This window comes from Lutra lutra, chromosome 3 (assembly GCF_902655055.1).
Source record: "Lutra lutra chromosome 3, mLutLut1.2, whole genome shotgun sequence".
NCBI lineage: Eukaryota > Metazoa > Chordata > Mammalia > Carnivora > Mustelidae > Lutra > Lutra lutra.
The window spans coordinates 99,217,509-99,242,012 of NC_062280.1; the positions used below are offsets into that span (position 1 = coordinate 99,217,509).

General features: G+C 42.3%; 1 protein-coding gene across 1 annotated transcript in view; it reads left to right on the plus strand.

Moving 5' to 3' along the window:
- Window positions 1–24,504, plus strand: part of NCKAP5 (NCK associated protein 5) — a 915,059-nt gene that overhangs the window by 782,346 nt on the left and 108,209 nt on the right. Inside the window, 2 exon segments of the mRNA XM_047722528.1 lie at window positions 14,443–14,544; window positions 19,812–20,000. Coding sequence (XP_047578484.1) covers window positions 14,443–14,544; window positions 19,812–20,000 — 291 coding nt within the window.

A 24,504-nucleotide genomic window follows, 5' to 3' on the forward strand; every position in this document is an offset into this window, starting at 1 on the left:
GATATAGAAGACCAAATGACAGAGAATAAAGAAGCTGAGCAAAAGAGGGACAAACAGCTACTGGACCACGAGGGGAGAATTCGAGAGATAAGCGACACCATAAGACGAAACAACATTAGAATAATTGGGATTCCAGAAGAAGAGGAAACAGAGAGGGGAGCAGAAGGTATATTGGAGAGAATTATTGGAGAGAATTTCCCCAATATGGCAAAGGGAACAAGCAACAAAATCCAGGAGGTTCAGAGAACCCCCCTCAAAATCACTAAGAATAGGTCCACACCAAGTCACCTAATAGTAAAATTGACAAGTCTTAGTGACAAAGAAAAGATCCTGAAAGCAGCCCGGGAAAAGAAGTCTGTAACGTACAATGGTAAAAATATTAGATTGGCAGCAGACTTATCCACAGAGACCTGGCAGGCCAGAAAGAGCTGGCATGATATATTCAGAGTACTAAATAAGAAAAACATGCAGCCAAGAATACTATATCCAGCTTGGCTATCATTGAAAATAGAAGGAGAGATTAAAAGCTTCCAGGACAAACAAAAACTGAAAGAATTTGCAAATACCAAACCAGCTCTACAGGAAATATTGAAAGGGGTCCTCTAAGCAAAGAGAGACCCTAAAAGTAGTAGATCAGAAAGAAACAGAGACAGTATACAATAACAGTCACCTTACAGGCAATACAATGGCACTAAATTCATATCTCTCAATACTTACCCTGAATGTTAATGGGCTAAATGCCCCAATCAAAAGACACAGGGTATCAGAATGGATAAAAAAACAAAACCCATCTATATGTTGCCTACAAGAAACTCATCTTAAACCCGAAGACACCTCCAGGTTTAAAGTGAGGGGGTGGAAAAGAATTTACCATGCTAATGGACATCAGAAGAAAGCAGGAGTGGCAATCCTTATATCAGATCAATTAGATTTTAAGCCAAAGACTATAATAAGAGATGAGGAAGGACACTATATCATACTCAAAGGAACTGTCCAACAAGAAGATCTAACAATTTTAAATATCTATGCCCCTAACGTGGGAGCAGCCAACTATATAAACCAATTAATAACAAAATCAAAGAAACACATCGACAAGAATACAATAATAGTAGGGGATTTTAACACTCCCCTCACTGAAATGGACAGATCATCCAAGCAAAAGATCAACAAGGAAATCAAGGCCTTAAATGACACACTGGACCAGATGGACATCACAGATATATTCAGAACATTTCATCCCAAAGCAACAGAATACACATTCTTCTCTAGTGCACATGGAACATTCTCCAGAATAGATCACATTCTTGGTCCTAAATCAAGTCTCAACCGGTATCAAAAGATTGGGATCATTCCCTGCATATTTTCAGACCACAATGCTCTGAAGCTAGAACTCAATCACAAGAGGAAATTTGGAAAGAACCCAAATACATGGAGACTAAACAGCATCCTTCTAAAGAATGAATGGGTCAACCAGGAAATTAAAGAAGAATTGAAAAAATTTATGGAAACAAATGATAATGAAAACACAACGGTTCAGAATCTGTGGGACACAACAAAGGCAGTCCTGAGAGGAAAATATATAGCGGTACAAGCCTTTCTCAAGAAACAAGAAAGGTCTCAGGTACACAACCTAACCCTACACCTAAAGGAGCTGGAGAAAGAACAAGAAAGAAACCCTAAACCCAGCAGGAGAAGAGAAATCATAAAGATTAGAGCAGAAATCAATGAAATTGAAACCAAAAAAACAATAGAACAAATCAACGAAACTAGGAGCTGGTTCTTTGAAAGAATTAATAAGATTGATAAACCCCTGGCCAGACTTATCAAAAGGAAAAGAGAAAGGACCCAAATAAATAAAATCATGAATGAAAGAGGAGAGATCACAACGAACACCAAAGAAATACAGACAATTATAAGAACATACTATGAGCAACTCTACGCCAACAAATCTGACAATCTGGAAGAAATGGATGCATTCCTAGAGACATATAAACTACCACAACTGAACCAGGAAGAAATAGAAAGCCTGAACAGACCCATAACCAGTAAGGAGATTGAAAGAGTCATCAAAAATCTCCAAACAAACAAAAGCCCAGGGCCAGACGGCTTCCCGGGGGAATTCTACCAAACATTTAAAGAAGAACTAATTCCTATTCTCCTGAAACTGTTCCACAAAATAGAAATAGAAGGAAAACTTCCAAACTCATTTTATGAGGCCAGCATCACCTTGATCCCAAAACCAGACAAGGATCCCAACAAAAAAGAGAACTACAGACCAATATCCTTGATGAACACAGATGCAAAAATTCTCGCCAAAATACTAGCCAATAGGATTCAACAGTACATTAAAAGGATTATTCACCACGACCAAGTGGGATTTATTCCAGGGCTGCAAGGTTGGTTCAACATCCGCAAATCAATCAATGTGATACAACACATTAATAAAAGAAAGAACAAGAACCATATGATACTCTCCATAGATGCTGAAAAAGCATTTGACAAAGTACAGCATCCCTTCCTGATCAAAACTCTTCAAAGTGTAGGGATAGAGGGCACATACCTCAATATTATCAAAGCCATCTATGAAAAACCCACCGCAAATATCATTCTCAATGGAGAAAAACTGAAAGCTTTTCCGCTAAGGTCAGGAACACGGCAGGGATGTCCGTTATCACCACTGCTATTCAACATAGTACTAGAAGTCCTAGCCTCAGCCATCAGACAACAAAAGGAAATTAAAGGCATCCAAATCGGCAAAGAAGAAGTCAAACTATCACTCTTCGCAGATGATATGATACTCTATGTGGAAAACCCAAAAGACTCCACTCCAAAACTGCTAGAACTTGTACAGGAATTCAGTAAAGTGTCAGGATATAAAATCAATGCACAGAAATCAGTTGCATTTCTCTACACCAACAACAAGACAGAAGAAAGAGAAATTAAGGAGTCCATCCCATTTACAATTGCACCCAAAACCATAAGATACCTAGGAATAAACCTAACCAAAGAGACTAAGAATCTATACTCAGAAAACTATAAAGTACTCATGAAAGAAATTGAGGAAGACACAAAGAAATGGAAAAATGTTCCATGCTCCTGGATTGGAAGAATAAATATTGTGAAAATGTCTATGCTACCTAAAGCAATCTACACATTTAATGCAATTCCTATCAAAGTACCATCCATTTTTTTCAAAGAAATGGAACAAATAATCCTAAAATTTATATGCAACCAGAAAAGACCTCGAATAGCCAAAGGAATATTGAAAAAGAAAGCCAAAGTTGGTGGCATCACAATTCCGGACTTCAAGCTCTATTACAAAGCTGTCATCATCAAGACAGCATGGTACTGGCACAAAAACAGACACATAGATCAATGGAACAGAATAGAGAGCCCAGAAATAGACCCTCAACTCTATGGTCAACTCATCTTCGACAAAGCAGGAAAGAATGTCCAATGGAACGAAGACAGCCTCTTCAATAAATGGTGTTGGGAAAATTGGACAGCCACATGCAGAAAAATGAAATTGGATCATTTCCTTACACCACACACGAAAATAGACTCAAAATGGATGAAGGATCTCAATGTGAGAAAGCAATCCATCAAAATCCTTGAGGAGAACACAGGCAGCAACCTCTTTGACGTCAGCCGCAGCAACATCTTCCTAGGAACATCACCAAAGGCAAGGGAAGCAAGGGCAAAAATGAACTTTTGGGATTTTATCAAGATCAAAAGCTTTTGCACAGCAAAGGAAACAGTTAACAAAACCAAAAGACAACTGACAGAATGGGAGAAGATATTTGCAAATGACATATCAGATAAAGGGCTAGTGTCCAAAATCTATAAAGAACTTAACAAACTCAACACCCAAAGAACAAATAATCCAATCAAGAAATGGGCAGAGGACATGAACAGACATTTCTGCAAAGAAGACATCCAGATGGCCAACAGACACATGAAAAAGTGCTCCATATCACTCGGCATCAGGGAAATACAAATCAAAACCACCATGAAATATCACCTCACACCAGTCAGAATGGCTAAAATTAACAAGTCAGGAAATGACAGATGCTGGTGAGGATGCGGAGAAAGGGGAACCCTCCTACACTGTTGGTGGGAATGCAAGCTGGTGCAACCACTCTGGAAAACAGCATGGAGGTTCCTCAAAATGTTGAAAATAGAACTACCCTATGACCCTGCAATTGCACTGCTGGGTATTTACCCTAAAGATACAAACGTAGTGATCCGAAGGGGCACGTGCACCCGAATGTTTATAGCAGCAATGTCTACAATAGCCAAACTATGGAAAGAACCTAGATGTCCATCAACAGACGAATGGATAAAGAAGATGTGGTATATATACACAATGGAATACTATGCAGCCATCAAAAGAAATGAAATCTTGCCATTTGTGACGACGTGGATGGAACTAGAGGGTATCATGCTTAGCGAAATAAGTCAATCGGAGAAAGACAACTATCATATGATCTCCCTGATATGAGGGAGAGGAGATGCAACATGGGGGGTTGAGGGGGTAGGAGAAGAGTAAATGAAACAAGATGGGATTGGGAGGGAGACAAACCATAAGTGACTCTTAATCTCACAAAACAAACTGAGGGTTGATGAGGGGAGGGGGTTGGGAGAGGGGGTGGGGTTATGGATATTGGGGAGGGTATGTGCTATGGTGAGTGTTGTGAAGTGTGTAAACCTGGCGATTCGCAGACCTGTACCCCTAGGGATAAAAATATATGTTTAAAAAGCTGTAAAAAAAAAAAAAAAGAAAGGATGAATACCCAAGTTTTGTAGCAACATGGATGGGACTGGAAGAGATTATGCTGACTGAAATAAGTCAAGCAGAGAGAGTCAATTATCATATGGTTTCACTTATTTGTGGAGCATAACAAATAGCATGGAGGACAAGGGGAGATGGAGAGGAGAAGGGAGTTGAGAGAAATTGGAAGGGGAGGTGAACCATGAGAGACTATGGACTCTGAAAAACGATCTGAGAATTTTGAAGGGGTGGGGGGTGGGAGGTTGTGGGCACCAGGTGGTGGGTATTGTAGAGGGCACGGATTGCATGGAGCACTGGGTGTGGTGCAAAAATAATGAATACTGTTATGCTGAAAAAATAAAAAAATTAAAAAAAAAAAAGAAATTAAGGGAATGAAAAAAAAAAAAGAAATTGAGAGAATGAACACTACCTGGGACAGTAGTTATGTGACCTAAGACAAGATTTTTAGCTTGTGTACCTCAGTTTCTTCACCTGTAAAATGGGATTGATAATGTCCTTACTGTGGGTTATGATCAGCATTTGCAAGAATAATATAGGGGCACAAGGGTGGCTCATTCAGTTAAGCATCTGCCTTTGTCACAGCTCATGATCCCAGGGTCCTGGGATCCAACCCTGCATTGGGCTCCCTGCTCAGCAGGGAAGCCTGCTTCTCCCTCTCTTCCGTACTCGTGCTCTCTCTTGCTATCTCTGTCTTTCTCTCTCAAATAAATAAAATCTTTTCAAAAATTTTAAAAAATAAATAAATAAAAGAATAATATATGTGAAACACATACTTGATGCTAAAGAGCTCAGTGAATGTCCACAGATACTGATGGGAGTGACCCAGATGATGGGCTGAACACTTGAGGCAGAAATAAACAACTCATCCTGCAAAAGAGATCAGTTCCCTTCCTTCAGGGGAGAAGTAAACAGAATGTAAATGAGCAGAGTTTTCATTCCTAAAAATTAAGACAGTAGCTTCTTGCACGCTTAGTGTGAGGATCCACAGGGCAGGAGGTGATTCATTTCTTCTTAAGAAATTGTGTGTGAATGGGGCGCCTGGGTGGCTCATTCGGTTAAGCATCTGTCTTCAGCTCAGGTCATGATCTCATGGTCCTGGGATCGAGGCGCTCCCTCTCCGATCAGGCTCTCAGCTCAGCGGGGAGTCTGCTTCTCCCTTTTGCTCTCCCTCTGTGCTCCTTTGCTCTCTCAAATATAAATAAAAGCTTAAAAAAAGAAAAGGAGGGGTTTATGGGATTACAGAGACCATCAGCATAATTTACAACAGGTCTGGTAAAAATAGCAGGCCAGGTTTTCTCCCCCCTCATTTCTTTAGTTTCATGAAATCAGAGGAAAATTTTGAACACACACCCCCCCCCACACACACACACCCAGGTAAAAAGCAAAAGCTTTGGCAATCCAGGAGCCTTTTAAAAAATAAAGCTTGATTAAAAATGTAAAATGCAATGTAGATAATTTTACAAAACAGCAGGGGCAATTGGAAAGCACTTATTAAAGTACCTGTTAAAGTAATTAGTGATAAAAATGGAAGTTTCATGGCACTTCTGTATCTCTTAGATCCCAGAATAGGCTCAGGCTGTGCTGAATCACTTCCTCTCTCAGATCCGAGTCAAGGGAGAAGACAAAAGGGAAGCTTCGTGAGTTTTAGGATTATTCATAGGCAAGCAAGTGTGACTCAGTCTGGCTCCTCACTTGCCCACAGGTGACCTCCTGCAGAAACCCTAACCCTCCATCCTGCCTTCCCACATTCTGCCACTTTGCTGTTATATAGTAAGTGTTTCTGGTTCTTTTTTGTTGTTGTTTTGTGTAGAGAGACCAAGAGATTTGGAAGCTGGAGAGTGAGAGCTAAGAGCTAACATTTATTACACAGAACATTATCGTATTCGTATTTAACCCTGTGACCAGCTGACACCCACACCACCCCCACTTCTGCCTCTATATCACCTTACTCTACCACGATCTCCTTTGCATAGTCTGTTTTTTTTTTTTTTTTTTTTTTTTTTTGGTCTTGCCTGTGTGTTTGGGCTCCTTGTTGATATTTAGTAGCCTCCACTAATGAGCTTCCTTAAGTCTGTTCATAGTTCATAGTCAAGACTCTGTACACAGTAGATGCTTCATAAATGCTTCCTGTGGAACTAATTAGAGTGGAGGCTCCCAAGGGCAAAGTCTGCTGTGTTTTCATCCCCATCCATCTTCCTGCTGATTCTCACCTTATGGGTCCTCAGGGCACCGTTAATGGACTTTCAGAAGACAGGACAGATCTGAGATAGTCCAGTCATCAGTTTAAGCTGCAGAGGTGCCCCAGTGAACTGCCTAGTCTCCAAACCAGACACTCCCTCAGGCAGCTACTGGGTAATCAGGTTGTCATGGTAGCAGGGACCCTCGAAGAAGGCTTTTAATATAGCTGTGGAATAATTGTTTCAAAAGCATCTTATGACCTTGGGTCCCAGAGAAGGAGAAAAGAGGACATGGAACCATGTCATCTGCAGGGGCACCATCTCAAGAGTGAGACAGACTGTACTCAGGGCACCTAAAGATTGATACGCAAGGCAAGTCTAAAAGTTGTCAGGAAAAATAGTATTTGCAGCAAGAACTGTTGTATATGGTTTAAAAAAAAACAGCTATAAAAATTTCACACTCTGAAGTGAGATCAAATCTTGGTGAACATATTTTTTAAAGAGCTTCCAGGAGAACATTCGAAAGGCATACTCTGTTGCATCAGCAGGACGGCTGAAGGCAGATATTATGTTTTACCTTTGTCTCCCAAAATAGAAATAATCGCATAATTAATTAAACATCAGCTTTTATCTGAAAAGATTTTGTCCTTGGCTCAAATTTTTGTAAATCTAAGAAATGATAATTTAATACTCAGTTATATAATATGCCATTATGTAATAATCAGTTTTATAATAAATTCTTAATGGAACAGAATGAAACCTGTGAAATGCGAACCAGGGGCTCTCCTGATGGGATTTGCGAGGGCTGATGAAAATCACATTTCCTGGGGGTGCCTGGATGGCTCAGTCAGTTGGGTGATTGACTCTTGGTTTTAGCTCAGGTCATGATCTTGGGGTGGTGAGATTGGGCCCCCTGTAGGGCTCTGCACTCAGTGTGGAGTCTGCTTGTCCCTCTCCTTCTCCTTGTGCCCCTCTCCTGCTCCTGTGCTTTCTCTCTCAGATAAATAAATGAAAGAAAGAAAGGGGGAAAGAAAGGAAGGAAGGCAGGAAGGAAAGAGGGAAAGAAGGAAGGAAGGGAAGAAGGAAGGAAGAAGTCACATTTTCACATTTCTGGGGAACCAGGATGGTGCAGTCAGTTAAGCTTCTGCTGTCGGTTTTGGCTCAGGTCATGATCTCAGGGTCGTGAGATCGAGCCCCATGTCACCTCATGTGGGGAGTCTGCTTAAGACTCTCTCCCTCTGTTCCTCCCTCCACCTCTCAAATAAATAAATAAAATCTTTTTCAAAAATCACACTTCTTGAATATGGCAAAAATATAAGTCTAGTTTGTGCATGAAGTGAAACTTTGGGGATTTTTGGATAATTATCTGGTGAGTAAAACTTCCAAAGAAAAATTATCCTAATCAAGCTGCACATCATCGAGGAGATTTCCTTGAACTTCTTTCCGGAACCTTTAAAAGCACGAAAATTGCTTTGTTATCCAACAGAAGAAACTAAGCTTATTCGCTTGATTATGTCTAATTCAGAGCCATATTTAGAACATGTCTTTTAAACATACACCAAATCCACCACCTGTGTTTTCTGCCCTGTAACAGAGGATATCCAGAAAGGTGGTGAACTCACAGGAAATCGTCTGAAGTTAGCAGTATCAAAAGATGCTCCAAGGATTTCATAATAGCACACTCCAGACTTGCTTTCCTTGTGGTGGGATTAAAGGAGATGAAACAGACGGCCCAGGGCCAGCCTGGGGCTGAGTTGAGGGAGCAGGATGGGGCTCTAGGATGCTTCCTGGAAGCTGTGAGTTGAGATCAGCTCTTCAAAGTGGAGAGAGGGTGATCTGCAAACCAAGCTGAAGCTGAAGAAGCAGTGAGTTCTTCCTTCGAGATATCAGTCCCGGACCCAGGTGAGGGTGAACCCTAAAATAAGGCTACGTCCAAATGGGCAGCCAGCCAAAACAGTGAGAGCGGCAGCACTCAGCAAAGGAGGGGGGAAAGGGGAGATGAGGGGATACCCTGATATCCCATCTCCTGGGTCGAGGAGTTAAAGATACCAGTGGTAACCAGGAAGATTTTGAGAAATTCCTCCATCCTTCTACTAAATATCCTACCATGAACTTTTGAGGGTAGAAAATGCCTTCAAATGAGTGGAGCATATTGTGAACAGAGGTGTGATCACTGAAGGTTTAGCAGTAATTCATGTGGCAATAACAGATCTTTTCACTTTATAAATAAAACAGGAATTCAAGAATTGTGGGCATAGACGCCATCCCCTTTAACTGGGAGGACTGTTTGACAAAGAGGAAGAAGTAACTCTGAAGAATATACCAGAGGCCCTGGGTAGAATTCAGGATATGCATATTGTAATATCCACCAAGGTTAAGTAAATCAAGGGGATTGAGGCAGATCGGATTAAAAACACTGATTCACATCTACCTCTGCTGCTGAACTTAAATTACTCATGTTGGTAGATCCCATTAATCAGATAGATGCCATATTCACGCCCATAACTTCTCTTTTGTACAGATATTTGGATTTTAATAGTTGGAGGGAAGAATAATTATATGCATGATTATGGTCCTAGATTAATTCTCTCACCTAATCTGACTCAAAGAGAAGGCAGCAAAGTCCTTTCCTCTTTGCCTCTTATGCTGAGTTAATAACTTCTGAGATCCTGGCATGAAAAAATCTACATGTTCCTTTTCAAACTTCAGGAAGTACATCAGTAAATGAAAATGCTGCTCGTCACCTTATTTCAGTGGATTTTTCCATCCTGGTTTCCCATGCTTCCCAAATTTCTCCAATAAAGATCAGCTTTTTACCGTCACCTTGTGCCCCTGACTCAGGATTCACTGTCTTCCTGGCCTTAGCTATCAGGGCCTTAATGTTAAGACCTCATTTCCATACTGAGCAAAAACCCAGAGGCAGAATTCTATTAAATGCAAGGAGACTTCACTGAGCTCCCACAGAACAGCAGCTCTGTGAGTGAGGAGAGCAGCAGGCAATGGGAAAGCGACCCTCCAGCCCAGCTTGGAAGACTCAAGGGTGCCATGCGCTCCAGTCCCCGCTGCCATCATGAACCGGAGAGCTGCTCTTCCGGAATGTGCTGCTCTGAAGGGGCCCTTCCATCTTCATCCCACCCGAGAGAGAACAGCCAGTCCTGCGTGCAGTCTGTCCAGGGGGATGTTTCTCTGCCTGAAATTATAGATTCAGAACTGTGTGGAGAACATCTCAGGGGCAGACCCAAGGCAGGGAGCTCACCAAATAGTACTGACCCAGGGTGGTTCTGGCCCTCACTGCCCTCATGCTGCCGGGCCCCCAGAGACGGGTTTGGTAGCTCACCCTGGCACAGGGTGTGTTCGGGCTGTGGATGGCAACACACTGTGGCACAACACACAGATCCCTCCCTCTGCACCTGCAAAGGGACTGTAAGGACGCCTTTTCCCTGGGAAGCTGAACATCCCTCAGTGTGAGAAGTCATCTTGGTCTGCTGACATAAACAAATATACGCGTGTGAATATGTGTGTGAATGCGTATATATATAGTGCATATGTGTGGGTGTGTTGATTGAGGGAGTGAGTGGCTACCCTGTCTGCTACAGAGTGCTTATCTCAGGAGAAGGGCCATCTCAGCCAAGCTAATATGAATCATGATAACAAACCCCCAAATGAATAATGGCTCAAACCCTGTGCACATTGATTTCTTCCTCATGGAAAGTCCAAACACGTTATCTCTGATCCACAGGTAGTATCCTTTCCATTGGCAATTTGGGAACCCAAACCCCTTCTACCCTGTGGCTCTATCTTTAACACGTGGTTTGCAAGGTTGCTCTGCTCAGTTGGCTGCATCAAGCCAGTGGGAGCGGAAAGAGCATGGCACCCTCATGCTAAAGATGGTCCTGGGCCGAGAGAGACACCGCTTTTGCTCACACTCCACTGAACTAACCATGTCACACGACCACACCAGCTGCAAAGCAGGCTGGGAAATGCAGTCCAGCTGTGCGCCCAGAGAGAAGGGGGAGTCCATTCCATGACAGTTAGCCAGTTCCTGCCACAGGGGCAAAGCAGAAATACAGGGCTTGTCCTGCATTCTCACAGAGCCGATCACCTTGTTAGGAAAGTAGACCCTATGCATGGGAGCAATTCATCAATCACGCCCCTCAGGTATGGTCAGAATGAACCAGGGATCTATCATCTGGCTGGGTGTAGAAGCTGGTATGGCCTAGAGATGCAGGGTGATCTTAGGGAAAGGTTTTTAACGCAATCCTGCACGATGCACAGGGCTTAGGTGGGCGGGCAGGAGCAGCAAGAGTGTACCATGTGAAAATGGACAAAAGCATCAGCTCAGAAGTGAGAGGGACTCATTCGGGAGACAATGAAACCAGTCTGCCAGGAAGGCGGGGGTAGACTCTTCTCATTAAAGAGCCCATTTGAGCGAAGAGATCTCACTGACCTCTGCTTAGGAAATGTGTGAGGCCAGGAGTCTTGATTTCTAAGACCGAGTGGAATCTCAGTTACGGAGATAATGTAAGAGGCGATGTGAGGTCAATTTCAAACCTATACTGAGTAATCTGGCTACCTTTCATGTCTAAATGTTAAAAAAAAATCATGTCTCAATCCAAGATTCCTCTAGCTTTTCAGGTTAAAAATTCTGAGTTTGAATTATTTCAGGTGAGAGATGTTATCCAGACGGACACTGATAGTGAACATGAACTGTAGGTAGATACGTGCTGAGAATTTTCTCTTTAAGGAGGTAGACTTCTTTCAAGAGGTCACGGCCTTATCCTGTCAGTTTTACTCTTTCTGACAATAGCTTTACTTAAATTCCCCATGTATACATTCTACATACTTTGCATTGAGCCCTTTATTAAGCACAGATAACATCACAGGACCAGTTTGAAAAGGGATGTGCTTATTCTCTTGCACACCCCATAGGTGTGTGTCTGTTGGAATATATTTATTATAATATAACACATACCTATACATGTGTGAAAATATAAGCCTTTCATAAAAATTCTTATTTTAAGGTGGTGTAACACCATCAGCAAAAAGGAACTGGAACATCTCTGAGCTTGTGAGCTTTCATGGTTATTTAAAGCAAGTTGTGCGGAAGGATGGTATTTACCTACCATTTTCTTGCCTGTGGCCTTAACACAGAAATAGATTTTGTTTTCCAAGTCATTTTGTATTTGCCTTACATATGTAGAAACTGTAACAACAGAGGATTCACGTGTGCCTTAGCATTCAAGAAATTGCCTACCATCGACTCTCAGTTTTGGCAAGTAATTGGTGTAAGGCTCTGTGAATTTCAGTGTGCTATCTTACCTATTCCTGTTTCTGACTATGGCAACTCCTCTTCCTACCTGTGGGGTAGGTTAAGGAGCCACTCCCAGCCCTCTGTCACCAGCAAGGAATCTGAGGCAGATTCAGTTACATTCCCAAGACCTAGTAACATTCGTGCCTTAGAGAGCTGGAGCTAATGTCTCCTGGCCCCTTGAGCCAGGACCTGTCCCATCTCCCACATACTGTTACTGACTTCAACTGAGGGGAACTGAGTGTTTGGCTATACATTGCTAAAATATAACATCATCTAGGAGGATGCATTTATACATACACATATTCATGCAGAAAGCAAAGGATGACATCATATATTTGATGAGTGAAAAGCAACCATGAACCAAATTACCTCAGATGTCTAATCAAGAAGGACTCTTCCCTAAAATCACATGACATACCACTCAAATTCATCATTTCTTTTCTTGAATGTCATTTCCTGTAACTTCTTGGACTGTTGGCATATTGATAAGTGTTTCCTTAGGTCTCAGAACATTGTCATTCTTTTGGCACTCTCTCAAACTTTAAAACCTATGTGTGGGTGAGAAAAATATAAAGACATCTTTCCTTTAGAAACTACAATACTACTCACTGAGTATTACCCACTGTGACTGTTGTCCCCAGGAGACTCAGTTTCTAGAGTCTAGGGAGCTTGGGGTAAGGATTCTAAAAATCATGTAGAAACAACATCCTGATTCTACTTACCTATTGATGTCTTAGCTCTGCTGGAGTAATTAGAACTTTCAAAACAACAGGCAACCAGGTTAAGATTTGGGCCCATTTTGGTGAAAGTACCCTGCAAACACAGATTGAGGGGAGTCCAAGTATTGGTCTGAAGCAAATAGTGATTTAGAGCTTCACTTGGAAGAAGGAGGATGATCCATAGCAGAAAAAAATGTCTTTGCTCCTGCAGAAGGAAGCAACACAGTCCTACCTCAGCGCCCTCCCTCCCTCCCTCGGCCACTGAAGGCATGTCTGTCAAGTGACCATCCAAGCAAGTACACAGGGCTCTCATGCAAGTTCAGGCTATAGGGAGTTCAGTGGAGAATGTAGCTAATGTGCCTCGTGTTAGTGGAGTTTATGGTCTCTGCTGACAACATGGTGTGTCTGCGAGGACAGAGGGACGCGTGGGGCCACCCCTGTACTCCAAGATGATCCTAACATTAATTAGTGGCACAGAATCTGAGACATTTCCTGGATCAACATCAGTATGCAGCAGGGCCTTTCCAGGAAGAGAAAGGACCAGTAAAAATTTGCAGAGGTGAGGGAGGCACGCTTAGCTTCATTATTTACTTACCCAATTCGATTTTTTAGTGTCTGAAGTCACAAAAGTTGTAACCAAGACAAACCAGTCTACAAGTGCCATTTTAAAATGTCATCAGGCTAGCAGAAACATTAGACATAAATCAGGAGTTTTATTGTATTTGCAATTAAACAGATCAAATTTAATGTCCACAGAAAAGCTTTAAGTAATTAGTATGAAGATTAATATAGTGAAATGTCCCTGGTTTAGCAGGCCTCCCAAGCAAAGCTGAAATAAGGAATTGGGTATATAATCAAATAGCATGTGAATATTAATGCACAAAATCCTCCAAGTCCCCAGATCCCAGATGCAATTATTTTCTATTCACATTAATTGTTCCTAACAGATGACATTAATGACTTTGAGTTAAAATGTGTTCAAGGGAAGATTTTACAAGATCAATGCTATTTAGAAATAAGGTCACTTTTATAATTATTTGCTCAGATTTTAACCACTGCTCAACATAATAAGGTTAACATGGTGATTGTTTTCTAATGTGGATATCAAAAGTTAATTTTCATACCAGCCAATAAGTGTATTGGATAATTCATGTCTTTCCTGCTACTTATTTTCCACCTACAACTTACTTTTTCCTACTACTTATTTTCCAGCACAGACTGACAAATTGTGAGAGCGTGATTATTATTTATAAGCTCGAGTTTGCGTGTGTGTGTGTGTGTGTGTGTGTGTTGCCAATAAACTAGAATAAACTTTTTGGAGTTAGGCTATGTATTATCCAATCTAGAAACGTCAACTCCTTTGAGATTTAGCTGTCCAAGGCAGGATTTTGAAACAAACAATGAAGTCATCGCTATGCTATGTTTCTGCTTGTTTCCACCTAGAAACTTCACTCACGCATCTTAGATCTTTCATCCGGAGATTTGCTTTCAGACATGGAAAGAAGCCGAAGTCTGACGCAGTCACGGACTGATGTTGAGATGCATGTGAGTCTCCCTCCTGCCTTCAGATCACTTGTTTAGGTTATTTTCCTTCCATCAAATATGATGTCACAAGTGAACCATAAAGCACATCCTTGAAGTGTTGTCAGGCAGATAAAAATACCTCCCTTTCTTGTGTTCTCTGAAATTCAATATCATGTCCCCCAGCTGATAGAGTAAGCAGAAAGTGTCACTCCCAGCAAAAATATCATAAATCTTTGCTTTGTCCCCAAGATACCTTTTTGGGTATTGATTACATCTCAAAGTCTCTGAGAAATGGTCAAGGAGCTTTTTATTAAAGCCCATGTCCTATATTATTCATCCTACTTTTATGATATATTATGTATGAACTTTTAAAAATTCATGGGCTGTACATTTTTTTCCTTTTGCTAGGGTTAGCTTTGTGCTTATTTGGCAAAACTTCAAGCAGCATGGCTTTTAACTCTCATCGACATAAAGCAAGTAACTTGGAAAATACAAGAGCCAAATAAATGTGTAATGAAAAACATTAGGCCTAAAACAATGACGGATGAACATCTGTGGATAATTGGCTTTTGATTTTACTGTACAATTTTATCAGTGTAGATAGGATATTCTATATCAAAGGTAAATATTCTCAGTTTAGATTGGAATTAAATTTCAATGGAATGCTGTCACTTTAAACATTCATGAAGACCATAATGGTGTCCAATCTATCATAGGGCCTTAAGGTCAGGAATTTTTTAAGTGTGTAGTATTTACCCAAGAAACTCTTGCCATCAATCTCTCTGTCTCTCTCCTTTTTTAAACTGAAATTGTGGATTTTGTATTGCATTTCTCAATAAGGATGTTAAAGCCTATGAGTCACCCAAGGTAGTGATCTAAAACACACAATGAGAAAAATTCATTTCAAGTAGTGCAAACAGGGGGTATTTTGCCGTGAATTCCACGTAGTAAAGATAATGTTACAATAGAAACCACTATCCATTTTCTTGGGCAGAGAATAAGTTTAATAATAATCATTATCTGTTACAAATTTGAACTCTTCCCAGTTGGGTGCTTGGTGGTCAGTGATCGTCCAGTTCTGCTTGTTGTGAAGGCCTTATTTGTGCTATGGCAGGGGGGCTAGAACCTGGGCCCAATATTAGAATGTTGTACTGGCTGGGAGACCTTACATAAGATCTTAATGCCTCCGTGCCTCAATTTCCCCATCTGAAGAACGAGCATAATGATACTTCTTTTCTGTTTCTGAAAATTGTGTTGAGGATGACATGACATAACCCATAAAATGCTGGCCCCACAATGCCTGCTAACAACACTGGGGCAATAATAAGATCTCTGCTGTTTAGTCCTCTTCCGTTCTTCTTCAGACTTGGTACGGTGCCTCAGCCACATTACACCACAGCAGACATGGGGAATGACACCAGACAGGTATCTGCTAGCATGTCTCTACAGAAACTCGCATCAGGACTTCCAGAAACAAAGCGCACCCGCACTTTTGGCTCTTGCTCAGTCCTTTTCTGATGTGTGAGGCATCAGACAACACTGGTATAGTAAGAACAATATGGCGTCTCTTAGGGAGACTGTAAACTTAGGATTTACTTTGAGAGTCAAGACACATGTATCTTAACAAAAATTAATAGTAGTAGCACCTGGATGTTACTAAGCATTACTATATGCCAGGGCTGTTCACATTCACAGTGATCTTAGGTGGTCAGTGTTTTCCTTATCTCCATTTACAAAGAAAGAAATCAAGGCAAGGAAGGGTTATGTAACTTCCCCAAGGTCAAGGAGTTAGCAAGTGGAAGAGCCAGGATTTCAGCCTGGTACAGGGCTTTAGAGTTCAAGCTCTCAGCCACAGTACAGTTAGCTCTTCGCTGGAGTAGATAATCCTGCCTGATAATATTGTGCTGATGAAGGAAACTGCAGGAAAAAGGAGCTCGCGTTGCAACCGTGATGTCTGAGGTCCTGGATCCCTTATTAAATTCAAATGCTGATTATTTAAGGTAGGGAAAATATAATGCCTTAGTAGGGAGGACTGGCCCTCTTCTTCTTTTTATTTTTTTTAAAGATTTTATTTTTTTAATTGAGAGAGAGAGAGAGAGTTACTGGGCCTGTCCATAAGCAGGAGGACAGACAGAGGGAGGGAAGAAGCAGACTTCCTGCTGAGCTGGGAGTCCAACATGGGGCTCTGTCCCAGGATCCTGGATGAGCTGAGCGAAAGGCAGATGCTTAACCAGCTGATCCACCCAGGTGACCCTGGCCCTCTTCTTTGTAAGGAATTAGTCTGTAATTGCCCCAACACACATACTCTTTCACACACACACACACACACACACACACACACACACCCTCTCCCCAGTGCATGGCCCAGGGGTAGGCTTGGCCATCCCCTTCATCCTGCTCCACACAGTCCCAATCAGGCTGTGAGGTGACACAACTCACTACCAAATACCCACATAGGAGGTAGACCTCTCTCACGGCTTCCCCTGGGGGCTTTCTACTCGAAGTCCTACACCAGCAGCATCGAAACACCTGGGAATGTCCCCAAAATACGACATCTCTGATTCAACTTCAGCATGGCTGAATCAGAATCTGCGTTTAGCAAGATCTCAGATGTTATGTGTGCACAGTGAAGTAAAAGAAGCCTACACATCCCTCCTTACTACCCCAACCCCATCCTCCTCTACACAACAGTGATGGGCCTTCCCCACCTCCCCAAAGTATCCTCATCCCATCCGGGCAGCTCACATTCACGGTCAAGCAAGAAGCAGCCGTTCCATGCAATACGTGCCCTCCTTAATACCCACCACGAGGCTCACCCAACCCCTCTCCTCCCTCCCCTTCAAAACCCTCAGTTTGTTTCTCAGAGTCATATTGCATGGAACACTGGTTGTGGTGCATAAACAATGAGTTTTGGAACACTGAAAAAAAAATATATTAAATTAAAAAAAAAAAAAAAAGCCACAGCAGTTCCTTCCTTTGCTAGCTCTGAGGTCAAATTTCCTGTCCTCTGAATCCAACATCACCCCAGAGATACACACGTGGACAACAACTGGACAAGGATGCTTATGTGTAGAAAGAGGCCTGGGAATTGAGTTGGGTTGTAAGAACAGATACCATGTTGAGAGGTGGAGTGGGAAGGAACAGGTGGGGGAAGAGAGAGGGAAATCACATAAGCTTCAGTACTTTGGGGAAAGGTGGAGCACGAGCTGTAACCAGAAGCCATGCAGAGCGTGAAAAGAGAGGGTATTTTCTAGAAAAGTTTAGATCTGGATTGCCTCTCAGGACACAGACACAGTCTCTCTCTGGAGAACAGACCTACCTGTCTGAGCAGAGGCAGTCCTAAAGGAAACCACCACCTCAGTTAATCAAACAACGAAAAAGGCGAGAGGTTTGGGGACGGCGGAAATGGAAAGCACCCAAGCAGAAGTGAAGTGTGATGTGTTACTTCTGAAAGCTGGTTCCGGGTGTGTGCAGGAGCTGGCGTGTCAGTGTCAGGCGAGCCCACGCAACGGCACCACTGCTTGTAGGCATCTGTCATGAGACAAATACAAACTCACCTTAACTAAGCCACATGCACCAATGAACAAGGTCGTAAATCAACAGATACTGCTGAATGCTCAATTTTAAGACAACTTTCTTCTTTCGGTGATATTCAGAGCCAGATTTTTAGTGGTTGGGGAAGAGAGTAGTAAAATTGCTTGGCATTCTTAGATCACTTAAAGGGATTGTTTTGCAGCAAAAATGAAGTATTGATAGCAGACAGATGCCTGATATGAAAATCTAACTTTATGAAGCATTATGGATATTGATTAGAGGGGAAATTAAACATAGCCTCTGTACTTACATGGGAGGTTAGCATGTCCCCTGAGTACTCCCAGGATAGCACACTTTGCCTTCCTCGAACAGGTGTTTGGTCACCATCAGCTGGAATTGCATTTGGAGAACAGTGATAAGTACTCAGGTACTAAAGGCACCAGTAAAATGTCAATAAATTGCATAAGTAAGAAGCTTTGCCATTCTGCAAATGACACGAAGACAGATGGTTCCCCATCAAAGAGTTTCTGAGACAAGCTTTATATAGATAGGAGACTGGAATGAGGCCGTAAGGAGAGACTTTGTTCTTGTGATCAGGATGCTAAATTAATTGAGCTTGGCCAACTCTTGGAGCTTCATCTGTTACATTAAGAGCTGAGAAGGTGGCTGTCAAGATGTGCTGGGATGTTTACAACTTTGTCGCCTGTGCCTCTACCCCCTAGAGTTCTAACCTCCTGGATCTTTTGTGTGGAATCCAAGTCTACTCAATGTGACAGTTTTTATCATTTGGACAGCCAGCTGATATGAAAAGTTCTATAGCCTTTACAATAGAACCTCATGATTCCTCACTGGTGTTCTACTGGACATGGCTTCCTGGGCATTTGAGTCCTGATTTGGAATGATGCTGTCAGAGCCATAGGGGACCCTGGGAGTAATCTGGTAGAGCTGTTGCCCCCTCTCCCCTCCCCCCACAAAGGAAGACCCTGAGGTCCATGGAAGTTAAATGCATTCTTTGCTCAATATCTCATACCAGTGGCAATGTGACGTCCAGGTCCTTAGACTCCCAGTCTAGTGCTCATGCTCTTGAACCCTACAGCCAAAGATGTTACTCCTGTCTTTTTTTTTTTTTAATATTTTACTTATTTATTTGACAGAGAGAGAGGGAGAGATCACAAGTAGGCAGAGAGGCAGGCAGAGAGAGAGGGGGAAGCAGGCTCCCTGCTGAGCAGAGAGCCCCATGCAGGGCTCGATCCCAGGACCCTGAGATCATGACCTGAGCCGAAGGCAGAAGCTTAACCCACTGAGCCACCCAGGCACCCCAGATGTTACTCTTGTCTTTATGCTTCTGGACCATTAGTCTTGTCTTGATATTGATCTGATTCTTTGACCAATATGCCTGGTTAAAGTGGGAAGTTTCCATTGAGGCAATTCTGCCTAATGGTGAGGGCAGCTCACCTACTTACCTGGTACTGTGCTATACACTTCCGACCTGGAACCCCATTTGGTCTTTGCAGTAACCCCATAAGGTAGTCAGTATTATCATTATTCACTTTAAAAAAAAAAAAGTGTAGCTCTAAGGGATTAAATAATTCCTCCTAGTGTGTTAGTAAGAGGCAGAGCCAAGATTGGAACCCCTAGTCTGTCTGACCCAAAAGCTTTGCTTCTCACCACTGGGCTACCTTTGCTCTAATGGTAACTTGGTATCTGCTGTCCCCAAAGCAAAGCTCTCACTCAGAGCTCTCCTGCTTTTTTAGGAATGTCAGCTGAGTGCAAAATCAGGAGTCCCTGCTTTGAAATGCCCTGGTTTGGGGGTTGTCATCCCTGGTCGTCTCTGTTCTCGAAACAGCTGCAGCAGCAGTGAGCTGTCTCTTTCGAGCACGTGCAGCGAGTACTCCAGTGGCTCCTCCTACACGTGGCATGATGGGAAGAACCTCAGGAAAAGGGTAAGGCCTCCTTTCAAGACACTTGAGCATCAGAGCAAGCCAGAAAAGAACCCTCTTCCGGTTGCAAGGTGGAAGGTGGGTAGAGGGCTCAAAAAAGAATGCCCATTTGCTGAGAACCTGTTCATTCACTCCCCACAAAACTAGACACGGGGATCTCATTTCCTCCATTATATGGGAGAGGAAGCCTGTTCAAAAAGGTTAAATCGCTTGCCACAAGTCACACAGCAAGTGAGGATTGGAGGGATGATTTGACCCAAATGACTTGGATGGCATGGGAGGGAGTTTGAGGGAGGAAGAATTTTCCTTCTGTGCTTTGCTGGAGCCCACCAAACGCCTAGATTTATGTCCAGTTGGAACCTAGAGCCCCGGCCTAATGGAACTGACTACACTTCAGACCAACTCAGACATTTCCAATTAGTTTTATGGACACCCTCTATCACTGTGACACTCAGAGAGACTTGTTAATGTCCACCACAAATGAGAGCGAATGAGGCCACTTGCCAAGCCAACCAAGACAGAGCATCCCTTGAGAACTCAAAGAGAATCCCCCCCACCAGACAATAGGGAGGGTGGTACATCAACTCAGAATAAATGACCAAAACTTTTGAAAGTATCATTAGCTTTGTCGGAATTTACTACTCAAGCATAGCATGTATTATATTGACCTCCTTTACTCAATTTTATAGCCTCATAAAACACTAATTGACTATAAATTGGAGGGTGGTATGGCAGAGAAAGTACCGTGGTAGGTGACAGGGACCATGGCTTCCGGGTTATTAACTAAGTCCTGCTGTTCCACGGCTCCCATCTGTAAAGGGGACCCACACAACCGTAGATTCCTTCAAGCTCTGAACAAACATCTTTGGACACTGGGGAAAGCCAAGTGTTTGGAATAGCTATCTTTGCAGCTTCCTGATATTGAAGAAAAGCAGAGTACACAAGCATGGAAACCTTGAATCAGAAGGTTTGGAGGTCATTTTTCTATCATTCGTGTAAACTCCATTTACGATTTGGAAGCATAGAAACCAGGAGGACTCTGTAACTGGCAGAGAATAGTAGTGAGGGGGTAGCTTTGTTATTCTCTGAACAAGAAATTGGAAAAAAATTTCGAACTTGAATTCAGAGCTTATTCCCTTGGACTCAGCCTCCTGATACAAAGTATGTATATTATTAGAGTTGTTCCTTCTGAGCAGATGTTCGAAGTTCTGAATAATGATTGCTAGGGCTTGGCTCTTAACACACTGGGAAGCCCAGTCAGGGATGTTCGAGTCTTTGTGATTATAACTGGCTTCATGGCCGCTGCTCTCCTCTCTTGGTGTATCCCCTTTCCTCCGCTCCTTCTCAGAGCCTTTATCTTGTGTTTCTTTGCCTTGCTTTGACTTTCTTTTCTTTCTTTCTTTTTTTTTTCTGAAATTCTCCTAATTTGAATAATCCTTGATCTTAAAAGGAAACCTCTTCCCTGAAAACGAGAAATTAAGTTTTTATTCACTTCGTGCACACTCAGGTTACCGTGATCTCGAGATGTTATAGGGAAAAGTCCTAGTTCTCAAGGACCCAGCAAACTGGATCCACTCCCGTAGAGGCATTTACATTTATATTATTTCAGGAACATCTACAGTGCTCACCATGTGCCACATACTTATTTAGTATTCACTTACATAATAAACTCATAGAATATGAACTTGAAGGGGACTACAATATTAACTTACAGGATAATAAATATATGACCAATGGTTCTTCTATAATTCACAAGTATTTTTTTTTTTAATATTGTTCTTTATGGAAACAGAAAGGAAGCCTGCAGGAGATACATTAGGCTGCCCTACTTGGAGGAATCTGGGTCTAAGTCACAAGTACTTACCTGACCCACGCAGCCTTAAAAGTATTTCACAAGTATTAGCTCATTCAGTGCTCGTAAGAACCTAGTTAAATAGATTCTCCTAGTCCCCTATTATACAGATGAGAAAATGGAGGTGCTAAGAACTAAGTAGCCAGCCAAAGATCTCATAGCTGGTAAGTAGCAGAGCTGGCTAGTTGGTTCCAGAATCACCCTCGCCATTCTGCTCTGGTGGCTTTGTTAAATCAGCCATGTTTGGAATAGATTTGTTATATTAAGACAAAGAATGTCCTTTAAAACAAAACACAAAAAACAAACAAAGAAACAAAACCTGTGTAGAACTGTAGTTGACCAGTCCAGAAATAAGAAAGGACTTTGGGCATCAAACCCAGGCCACTGCTTTCCCAGGAGCACCCTTCAGCTAATTTCATCGCTCCCCGGAATAGCCGTTTTCCAAGCAAAGCCTGAAGCTGCCTATGGAAATGCCAGCTCCTGCCGCCATCTCTCCTACAGGGGATTCATGCCTTTTTATTTTTTTTTTTTTTTTTCAATTTTCCAGAGTGTTCCAAACTTTTCCCAGGTTATTAGATACCATAACATCCTGTGGAAAACTGATTGAGGAATGTGACTAATCTCACAGGATGGAGAGCCTGGGGCCGTGGGAGGTTTGCAGCCACTGGCCCTAGGATGAATCAGACCACAGGGGCAACAGGCTGTGAAGAGGCAGCAGGAGGCAGGCTGAGCACATCTTCCACGGGTTGAACAAATCTGCCTTTTTCAAGCTCTTACAGGGTACTTTTGCTGGCTCCTCTTCTTATTGTGAATGTGCTCTCAGGATCATGAAAATTCTTAGAAATCCTAACAGTGGCAGCCTGCCCACATTGGTCCTTAATACCCAGACTCACTAACAGGATTTCTCCTGATGTCCAAAAAAGTTTTTAATGGTGTAAAGGAAAAGAGAGGAAAGGGGAAGCATCACCAAACAACATTTATCCACAGCAACTTCTGACCCTGGAGAATTTTCTGAAGAAAATATATCATTTGACTTAAAAACAATAAACATAGATAAAAAACAAATAAACACCATATGTTATTCTGATAGCAAGTGTCATTTTAACAGAAATGTCTTAGATGCAAACAGATGTTCAACACTTACAAAAAAAAACCAAGGCTCCAATGTAATTTTCTGACACTTTTCAACCTCTGCATAGGAGCACATGATCTGTGCTCAGTTATGGGACAGGGGCAGCTGGTGTAGAGATGCCAAAGGGGGTTGTGCTCTAAGCCAGGATGGGTGCAGAGCACACATCTAAAACCACCAGATTCACTCACCCAAGTTCTTCACCATTAATCATATAGCCTTAAAAAAAAAAAAAAAAAGAAGAAGAAGACGACGACGACGATGACTGAGGTCAGTGCCCAAATCCCACTGATTTCCCGGAGTCTTAGTCTGTGATTAACCTCTGCGGGTTCCATTTAGGAGAGGGATGTGAGGATAACCTACAATCTCTATTATGACACTGACTAATATAGAGGAGAGAATGGAGGTTGAGTTTGGCTCCAGTAACCTGGCAGCGCCTACAGGCATGCAGGCTCCAGAGCCAACCTGCAGCCTGGGTGCAAATCGCCACACCACTGCTTTGGAGCTGAGTCATAGGAAGAACCTGGGCAACCAGGGCAGAAAGCATTGTTCCAACTCTTCCTTAACTGTGCGATCTCCAACAGACTAACCATGCTGCCTCTCAGTTTCCTCCCTAGTAAAACAGGGTTGATAATGTCTTCCTCACGGTGTTGTTCTGAATATTAAATCAAAGCCCTGTTCCAGTGGTTGCTACGCAGCAGACGCTTGGGAAATGCTAGCTTTCTCCTTCTGCCCCACCACTTCTTATTAGCAGTACTATGAAAAAAAGGAAGGTCTGGGCAGGATATAATGCTTTTTCTGTGTTGTTTCTTGGTCAAAACTAGCCCTGGTATTTGGAATGGTATGAGGAACAGGAAATTGACCTTTCTTGGTGAATCATTACCATAGGGTTCTAACAGCTAAGGAACATCCCACTGTTAGATATATATGTAAGTGTCTCACAGATGTTCCCCTTTGACCAAATAAAGTCCTGAAGTCACAGAAGTATCAAACCTTAAAGTGGAAGGGACCATAGAGATAGGGACCAACTTGCTTTTCCATTTGCCCTCTCTACCTCTCAGAAACACTATACGGTGAGGCCGTATCTGGTTATTTCCTAAGTGTACCTTGAACCTATCTTCATGATTCAGGTCTTTGCCACCCCACTTCTACCCAGAAATCATTTCCCCCATTTATCAACTAAGACAAACTTACCCTTCATCAAGTGCTAGGTAGGTTTTAAAAAACCAAAATCAAAACAAAGCAAAAAACTCCTTATATGCATTTCATGGTTTTTCTTAGCAGAGGTTTGATTTCTCTCCTCTGAATTTCTGGAGTTCCTACTACATTTGTATTGGTCAATTATAAAACACAAATACACTTGGGTATTGCTCCCTTGACTTCTGGCTATTTGCGCTCCGTCTCCTCTCCCCTGCTGATCCCCATGCTCCTCAAGGACAGGCTCCTTACCTACCACTTCCTTATACCGTGGGTTCCTTAGCTCAGAAGCTGGCAAAACAGAGATTGGCTACATTGTTAATGATTAA